This window comes from Haliotis cracherodii, unplaced genomic scaffold, assembly GCF_022045235.1.
Source record: "Haliotis cracherodii isolate W230 unplaced genomic scaffold, xgHalCrac1.p SCAF_15, whole genome shotgun sequence".
NCBI lineage: Eukaryota > Metazoa > Mollusca > Gastropoda > Lepetellida > Haliotidae > Haliotis > Haliotis cracherodii.
In genome coordinates this window covers 19,783,043-19,793,245 of record NW_027266270.1, presented here as the reverse complement: position 1 = coordinate 19,793,245, position 10,203 = coordinate 19,783,043, and the positions used below count along the sequence as shown (strand labels likewise).

General features: G+C 39.7%; 1 protein-coding gene across 1 annotated transcript; it reads left to right on the top strand.

Annotated features, from left to right (window-relative positions):
• Positions 1-1,565: 1,565 nt before the first annotated feature.
• Positions 1,566-2,000, top strand: LOC139461575 (uncharacterized). Its single transcript, XM_071243054.1, has one exon. The coding sequence runs from the start codon at positions 1,566-1,568 to the stop codon at positions 1,998-2,000; it is 435 nt and encodes a 144-aa protein (XP_071099155.1).
• Positions 2,001-10,203: the final 8,203 nt, after the last annotated feature.

Here is a 10,203-nt window from a genome sequence, read left to right as displayed (position 1 = left end):
AAAGCTATTGTATTAACCCTACATATCACAATCATTTTATTACCTAGTGTTAATCATACGGAATGTTTGTTATAATATTTCAGTAACAAATTGAAAACTAAAGTCCAAACGGTTTGCCTTCACATATCCATACATCATTTGCTTGGATAAATGAACTGACTAATTTGTAATAATAAATTCATTTTAAGGTCCTTAAAAATCAACGAATAATAGTTTGAACAATAGCTAGAGGCACTTTTGTTTGTGAATTCGTTCTCCATTTGTGTGAGTGATATTGACTGTATACATCTGGCGAGGACATGTCGGCGCCTTGTCATTCATGTCTGTTCGAACTAAGGTCAAGTTTCCCGAAGCTATATGTCCTGCGGCGTCGTTGACGTGCACATCAATATGGGTCAACAGTCAATTCGATGTGGTTTGTTTGTTTGTTGTTCGGAATCAGCAGGAATCAAGCAAAACCAGCCGGAATGAAGTATTTTCAAAATTCGTGCCACATTCGGGAGGGAATTTCAAACTGATCAAGCTTTGTAAGAATTCCGTTCGAAAACTTAGAATGCAATTCGAACCCACCTCAAATGATTCTTGCACATTTATGGTGTATTAGCTCTCGAATGCAGCTCGAATGTAGTTGGAACACAGTAGGAATATTTAGAATGCACTTCGAATGCCATACGAGTGCGGTGCAATTACTGCCTCAATACCACCCGAAGTCTGGTTGGAAGGTACCTCGAATGCTGTACAAATCACCTCGAATACAGTCAGAATCCTCCCGGAATGGCCGCCGAATATGGTTCGAACGTCCAAGAATTCAAACAGAATGCAGCTCGAATACTTAGAATGTATTTCGAATTTACTTAGAATGTAACACGAATGTCCCGGGTGTATCAAGAATGCTGGCAGAATGGTCCCCGATAGGTTATAAAATACGGCCGAATTTAACATTTCCATCAGTCTCAGCCCAACAATCATAGAGTATGGACCCCCTGGACCTAGTTGCGGTGCTCCAGATTGCAGTCCTCCAGCAAGACCTGCTTGAAAGAGATGTGCAGGAAGCCAGCAGAAGTAACAGGAGGATAAGGCCCAGAAGATATCAGACCGGACCATGGCTGGCAGAGGAGAGGAGGAGGCTGTATAGACCTTACTATACATAGGACAGAGTAGAAGACCCACAGTTCTTCTTCAACTACCTCAGGATTGAGCCTGCCATGTTTGATGAGTTGGTGCAAGGGATTGAAGCTATCCCCAGGCTTGAAGCTGGCCATCAGTGTGAGGTTACTGGCTTCAGGTGACAAGTACCCCAGCCTCATGTACAGTTTGTTGTTTGTTTGTTTGTTGTTTAACCCCGCACTCAGCAATATTCCAGCTATATGATGGCGGTCTGTAAATAATCGAGTCTGGACCAGGCAATCCATTGATTAATATCATGAGCATCGATCCACACAATTGGGATCAATGACATGCATCAACCAAGTCAGCGAGCCTGACCACCCGATCCCGTTAGTCACCTTTTACGGCAAGCATGGGTTGCTGAAGACCTATTCTACCCGGCATCTTCACGGGTCTTCATGTGCAGCTTCCTGGTGGCTGATGGTGTTCCTTGCCTCATGTACAACTTCCGTGCGTCAAGCAACACCATCAGCCTCATCATCCCTGAAGTTGGCCAAGTCATTGTGGAGGAATACAAGGACGGGGTCACCACCTGCCCCACCACTCCAGAGGAATGGACACCTATAGGGGAGGTCTTCAGAAACAGGTGGAATATTCCCCATGCTGTGGGAGCTCTAGATGACAAGCATGTGGCCATCAGGAAACCTAGGAAGAGCGACTCCTTGTACCAAAACTACAAGGGCTTCTTCTCTGTGGTCCCCATGGCCCTTGTGGAAGGAGTATACAAGTTCCTGTGGATGGACATCAGTGGATATGGACAGATGTCTGATGCTCAGATCTTCAACGAGCTCTGCCTTGAAGACGGGAGCATAGGATTGAAGACGGGAGCATAGGATTTCCTGTGACATCCCCCATACGAGCCTATGATGATGAGCCTATGCCATACTTTATCCTGGGAGATTCCTTTGGAATAAGAACCTTCTGGATGAAGCCATATGGTCACATGAATCTCCAGAGGGACGAGAGATTCTGCAACGACTGGATCTCCAGGGGCCGACGTGTGGTGGAGAATGCATTTGGAATCCTGGCCCAGAGATGGGAAGTCCTCCTCACCACCATGCAGCCAAGGACGGTGCAGGACATCATTGAATGTTGTTTCTGCCAGCACAACTTGATGAGGATGCTCTCCTTAATCGTATGGTGGATGAGGAAGATGACAAGCACAACGTGGTGTCAGGAGCCTGGAGACAACTTGCTCAGCTAGAAGATGTGCAGTGTGTTGGAGGAGGAAACAGAGACACCTAGGCTGGAAAGATGCAGGAGATCCTCAAGCATAATTTCAACAACCCAGTAGGCGCCGTGCCATGGCAGAACAGGATGATTGATGGATAAGAGACTGATATGACATATGACATATGTACACTGGATTTGTTGTTGTGCCAATAAATTGTTATGGTTAATAATTGCTTTTTGTTTCTTATTTAATTATGACACAGTAATATTAGTGTGTTATTATAACATATTCAGCTTTAAAAGGGGGAGAAAAAAAATGATACATTAGTTCTCAAAGTATCTGTTTACCAATAAAGTTCCAGGGTCTTTTTACAAGTAATTCTAACTGTATTTGTACAAACATATTAGTTTCAATTCAATTCAATTCAGTACAATGCAGACAATCCAGCGGCAGCCGGCCGCGTTTTAATGCATTACGGCGGTGTTCTGAATTACGTCCAGACTCATTTGAGGGTCAACCGGGACGTTCCGACTGAATTTGAGCCGCATTCGAGAGGCAATCGAAAGATTCTGAAGGGATTCCAGCTGAATTCTGTTAATATCGAAATAGATTCCGTCAGTAATCGAGATGCATTTGAGGTTCATTTCCGGCTCATTTGGGACATTCTGTGTGGATTTGAAGTGGCTTGGCGTTTCGATTCTCCCTCGAATGCGATCAGAATGTTTCGAATGCTGTTGGATTTCCGTAAGAATATTTAGAATGCAGTCAGAGTGCAGTTAGAATACACTTCGAATGTTGTTGATATTTCTCAACTTCGAATGCACCTCGAATGTTTTGAGCATAAGCAAAACATTCAGGCCGAACACAAGAATGGGCCTGAATATTTGGAATGCACTCAGAATGCAGTCACAAGTTTTAGAATGCACTTTGAATATCCAGGAATAAACTAAGAATTTTCATTCAGACGGCATTCCGGCTTATTCAGCCTCTGATGTGATTAGGGTTTTAACGTCGCACTCAGCATTATTACAGCTATATGACGGCGGTCTGTAAATAATCCAGTCTTGACTAGACAATCCAGTGATTGACATCATGAGCATCGATCCGCGCAGTTGGGATACGATGACTTTCATCAACCAAGTCAGCGAGCCTGACCACCCGATCCCGTTAGTCGCCTTTTACGACAAGCATAGTCGCCTTTTACGGCAAGCATGGGACCTGAAGACCTATTCTACCCCGGATCTTCACGGGTCGCATTAAGCTGATACGCCATGGAGTACCGTTCACGTGGCGTCAAATTAACTTATAAACTCACTCACCTCTTACGTCAAGCAGTTTTATGGTAAGCATGGGTTGCTGAAGACCTATTCTACCCCGGGTCTTCACGTGTCCAATTTGATGTGTGTTTGCTTGGACATGTTTTCTACAATATACTAATGTATCGAGAGTGAATCTTTCCCACTTTCCCATGACTGAAGATTTACTTTTTATTAAGGATTCACAATAAATTACAGTGTATATTTCACTAACAATATCAGATGCTAATGTGTCACCTTCGAAAACTCCTTTACAACAGTTCTGTCCTCTACAACAAATGTCAATATTGATTAAATTTTAAGTAACATCATAATTTGTCCAAAAACGTTCCTGCACAAATTGTTATTGCTTGTTGAGATGTTTTAGTCACAATCTATACCATAACATGCTTCATATTTTCGCCTCATGCTTTTGTCGGTAACAGCGTAAACTTGTGCTGTCGAGGAATTACTTATTAGTCTATGTTTCTCGTTCTTTGATTTTATGTAAATGTCTTTGTAAATGAGTCCGTCGCTGCTTTGACGTGTATTTTGATTTTATCACAGCGCATCAGTGACCAAGGTCTTTGATGTTATAAGCAGGTCATTCACATCTAACCATGTTCTAATACGTTTTTCAATCACAACAGTCACTTTTAAGAGAGAAATACCTCGATAGTTGCTTGGATCAGATATGTTTCCAGATTTATGTAGAGAAATAATTAGGTTTGGGAATTGGACCAAAAAGTGTATTGCTATACTTCAAAAACATATTGCAATATTATTGCAATATATTGGGAAATAATTTCTACCAAGAGAAAAGCTTTTTTTCAATAAAGAGTATGAAGCATTCGTTTTGTCTTTGTTTTGATTTAATAAGGTAAGACTATACATCATGGCATATACATGTCAGTCACAGTCTTCAACCTTTTTCAATCACATTTGAATAATGTTATCTCTCTGAAACAGTTTGAAAAACAATGAAACATTAACATTAACATCAACATAAATTTGATAAGAATTATACATCATGACAAATTCCATGTCAGTCATTGTCTCTCATCAAACATTGTGAAATTAATTATACTAAATGTCAAAAAATACAACTGGTCAAATTTCAAATGTTTTACCACTACCAGTACTATGATCACAATGAAATGTGTTTTTATTTAGTATTCGACAGCAAAAACAAGTAAAGGAACATCAAATCCTAGTCTTCATGATAGGTCACGTACGTGTGTGTGTTTGTGTGGCTGCTTGTACTAGTCCGGACTGAATACGTATTTTTATCAGGTGGTGTTTGAATAATGAGGGAAAAAACGATACGCCAAAAACGTAATGAATTTGTATTGCAATATACCGGTATACCGATAAAACCGCACATCCCTAGAAATAATCATTCCTTTATTCCAGGAATCTGGAAAAACACCAGTATCTAGAACTTTATTAAAAAGCTGCTTAAGATAAGGGTTTATGAAATTTGTTATACTTTTCAGATATTCAGGGGGTATACCATCCTCACCGGCTGCTTTACCCCCTTTTAAATCATTTAAAGCTTGTTCTTTTATTTCATTTTCAGTAATTTCACCTGATAAGAGCTGGTCAGTTATAGGCATATCATCACAATTTTGACATGAAGGGGAATCTATATTTTCCTGAACTGATTTATCAAATTCATTCACATCTCTGATAAAAGCTGGATTTAATAAATGCTTAAAATATCTAAACCAAGTGTCAGGGGTAATATCAGCTTGTCGTGCGTTACTTCTCAAATAGTGCTTCATAGTCTTCCAGAACTCTTTACAATCACTCATATTTGCAGCCTCGGTTAATGTCTGACTCATATGTATGTTATACTCATTTTGTTTAGCTTTACACTTCTTTCTGAATTCAGTTTTTGCACCTAAATAATCTTTTAAGTTTGAGACACTCTTGAATGATCTGAAACGATTTAGTAGCATGTATTTCTTAGATTTAAATTGACAGCACTCTGCATCAAACCATAACGGTTGCTCTTCAGAGGTTTTATTTCTAGACCATCTACAGACTGCCCCACAGTAGATAAGTATATCAACTAATTTCATAACTGCAGCGTTTATGCTAAAAACATATTCTTGATATATGCTGGTATTCTGTCTACAGGAAGCCTATATTGAGGAACAGGAGTGAGGGTAATACCAACAGTGTGCTCTGTAGCTTGCTAACTTTGCTCAGAATCATCACTATAGAAGCCTACAGTTATTCTATGTGAGGATTTCAATGTTAGAAGAGAATCAACAGTTGACCTTCTGAACTTACAATGTGGTATATGTCTTGATGTATTTCTTTCATGATAAAACTACAATATATTGTTTTGCTTATTTTAATCACTCCAATAGCCATATTTGTACGTCCTCTAGGATTCGCAATGTTTGTTTGTTTTAAAACCGCATGCGGCAATGTTCCTACTCTATCACGACGGTGTGTAAATAATCGAGCGCGGACCGTAGTCATCGTAGGACGTTGTATTGCATATATCACGTCTGTCTGCTCCAAAATCGATTATTTATAGGTGGTCATGATATAGTTTGAATGTTGACCCAGTTAACCAGATTTTGGTTTTGGAAGCCGTGGTAGATGTAGAACTTATGTGATGTTCACTTGCTCCGTTTATAGATGAGACTACACAGACATATCTACACTACTGCCTAAAATGCGTGTAACACGGGACGGGATTTCAGTTGAAGTTGGCAAATATATCAAATGAATAGTGAGATAAATGAAAACAGTGAGATATGAATCTTGAGTTAATGAGTGGCCATTGACCTGTGTTCACCAGACCATAAACACAAGGTCGGCAAACATCAGCGTTTTTTCAGTTATATTGCGGCGAAATATTTGCGAGCTTTTCGGCTGCTTTTACATTTGTTATACAAGTGCTTGACTGTCTTAGTAGTTCATGATCAATTCGAATTTTAATTGTGTAAACAAATCAGTCAAGTTTGCAACAATAGATGTATAAGTTGATAAATTTGGACCGCAGTTACCGATTAACAACTCAAGACATAGAGCCAGGGAGTCGAATAATAGCAAAGGTTATGGTCCTGTTATATGAAGATTGACAGTTAGAACCTTGGAGTAAATGACCCTCTATTGTATGGACAATCGCTTTTGACATGTTTAAACTCACTTTAAGACACATGACAAGTCACAACTGGCCGCCTCGATTATGTTCTTATGTTTGACAGCAAATATGCTCGTGGATTTCAGAGATAGATATGATTTATTACCTTGATGTAATTACAACAAGTGAAAATATCGAGACTCTGTGACCGATGAATTGGTGCCTTGATATGCAAAAAGAAAGAATCTTGTTTATTTCCAGGACATCCTGATCATCGTTTACTCCTACATCACGCATGGTTACAGGCAAAATCAAAGGCGCCGCCCAGCATTTATCAGACAACAAACAGGTTTGTCCGTTTCGCTTGGAACCACCATCCCCACCCTGTCGGCAGGGGTTATCTAATCGGTGCGCACATAACTGTGTCCAGTCTACCGCGGGGTTTGATGCGGTGTCAGTGTCGACTGGTTTTGTGATAGTTGTGCAAATATTCGTTGTATGTCGTATATTTTTGTTACTAACTATCCTCTTATTTGCTAAAGGAAAATGGATATTACCGACAGTAAGTCAGCCAACTGGAAGGTCCACTGCCTGCTTCATTCCTTTATAGACTAAACGGTCCTGTTTGTGTGTACTAGACGTAACATCCGAAGACTATTAAAGTCAATTTTAAGACAATACAGACCATGGAGCCGAAACATAATATGTCCAGAACGCATCTGCTGTGTATAAGAAGATGTCCATGACCTGAAATGTTATAACGTAAGATCGCGAAGGCGAAACATTAAAGTAGATACACGAGAGTTGGGACACTGGCTGTGTAACACCAAGACATGCGGTTTGAAATCAGTCACTGACATGAGAGATGAGGTTAATTAAACACACAATTTTGCTTTCATATGAAGCATTATGAGAACTGTGAGGGCCAATTTGCAAGTATTATTACACGCATTCACACACAGAAGAAAATTATAGTTAATATGGTATGTGTTTTAATTAATCTGAACACATGTACATGAACAATAAGCAAATAAACAAGTCCATGGAAAATGCTTTGTTGCACGTTATTGTTTTTTTTGTTTTCACGTTGACATGATATATCATAACAGAGTAAGAGAAGGTTTGGGATTCCTCTTGAAATGTACTAAAATAACAATTGTTGTTTCCTGAACAGAGTCTTTTATGATAAAAACATTGACTATTAATTTCTTCTCTCATTTTCCAATGTAGTTCACTTCAAATTTCTTCTCTTTTTCTCAATTGTTAAGAAAAACTTTAACACGATCACAAGGTAATGAGCCTGTTGAATGTTACATGGGTGCCACTTTTTTTCTCCCGAAAAATTCCCTGACATTTCCCTGATATTTCCAGAGAACTTAAAACTTTTCCAGACTGCATTACACGGCCTCCATTATAACAACTGGGAGTTGTGTTTTAACTTTATTATATAAACAGCTTTAAAATAGACCAATGGAAACGTCTTTTTAAGATATTTCTGTACAAAATTGTGTTATGTTTGGTTTAAGGAAAACTAAGTCACCAAGTAATTATCCTCCCCTTAAGGCCATCCATCTGCCACCATTTAAAGAGTTCAAACATGAAAACTACAAATTAACTATCAATCATTGCCTAATCAAAACAAGTATTACAATCTTTGAAAAGGGACTTCAGGACAAGGATCTCACAACTTTAGAAACAGAATATACATGAACTAATTACTTATAAACATTATAATGAAGTAAATACCATCACTACTTTCAGTGCAACATTCATGCACATCATTTCACAAACTAAACATTCAAATATACATCTACACTTTCAAAAGGTCCCCAGGGAAGCTATTCTGCTGACAAACAAAACAAAACATACCAACAATTTCAAAAGCCAAGAGGTAACTAATTTTTTCATGAGTCTACTGATGTTTCTTCAGGCTTTCCTCAATGCGATTGACTTCCTTTTCTTGTTCTGAAAGGTCCTTCTCAAGAATATCAGCTGATCTCCTTCTACATGCATTTGATTCTGCAAGCAGTGTAAGAGCAGATTTTGCCTCAGCATCTCTTGCTTTCTTATCAGCAGAACTGATGAGTGTCTGTACAGTGGCTTGGAGCATCTTTTTTCTTTTCTTTGCCTTTGTTAGCTCTTCAGAAAGTTCTTTCCTTTTTCTTTTTCTGTGTTCCTTCAGCTTTCGTCTTTTCCACGCCATGCAGCTTGTATCTGTTGCTTGAGTGACAACATGATGTAAAAAGTGCAGGTGTGATCTCAAACTCTGACTGTTTCTTCCCTGTTGCTGTCATTGAGTTATGAACTAGTCTTTGTGCTGTAAGACTCTCTTCAGCAAAGTTAGGTGAAATGACATCTTTATTGACCGAAAATCTACTTTAAACAGTGGCCTGTCCATGCGAAAGTGTAAGGAGAATCTTCATAACTTCCCAGAGCTCTGTATACTCCTGTTTCCCTTCAAAGTGCCTTGAAAAATGATCCAGTCTTGTGTCAAATATGTTGAACCCTGTGAAATCATATTTGCTGAACATTCTTGAGTTTTCAACAAAAAGCTTGAACTGAGAGACCATGAAGTCACATTGCTGGGGTGTTTTCCATTTGGTTTCAGACAGTTTCTTCTCGAACCTTCTCGAACATTTTGTTTGTTACAGCAGGTTCGGAGATCATGTGCCTCGGATCCAAACTTGTCAGGTTTCTGATTAAGCTATATTTCAGTGGGCACTTTTCTTGCAGTTTTGTTACAACTGCTTCCAACATTGTGCGACTTTCATTTCTGAACTCAAGTGCCTGGAGGGCATTGATCATCTTCTCGTTCAGGACCGCCTCCGTGGTCTAGTGGTAGAGCGTCCGCCCGGAGAGCGGAAGGTCCGGGGTTCGATCCCTGGCCGCGTCATACCAAAGGACGTTAAAAGATGGTACTTGTTGTTACCCTGTCTGGCGCTCGGCATTAAGGGGCTAAAACAAGGACTGGTCGGTTCGGGAGTCAGTATACTGTGTCTAAGTGGGGTATTCATGTTAAACTGCGGCATGGTATCTCAGTGAGCTAGCACTGTAAATCGGCATCAATCCGGACTAGTACAAGCAGCCACACAAACACACACACGTACATGCACGTCGCTATATAAGTGCAATAATCTTGGACGCGACGTTAAACCCCATTCCACCACCTCTTCTTGTTCAGTACCTTGGAAACAGCATCCTTTGCTGCAAACCCAACATCAATATCAATGCCACTCCTCTGATTCTCTTTGGCTGTAACATCTACTTTCGCAAGTTGTAAAGGGGTCTTAATGCAGGCATGTTTCAGGAAACGTCCCATCAGACTCTTCAATAAACAGTCAAGATCATGTGACCCTGCCCTGATATTGTTGGAATATTGCGGCTTAAATGCATACAATGGTGTAGATGCTAAAAGTAAGCAATAGTTTTAGTTGTGATAACAAATATCATATATTAAGAGAATT

Bases quoted from the DNA above. Each gene is read 5' to 3' on its own strand.
- LOC139461575 (XM_071243054.1), top strand. From the start codon at position 1,566: ATGTGCAGCTTCCTGGTGGCTGATGGTGTTCCTTGCCTCATGTACAAC.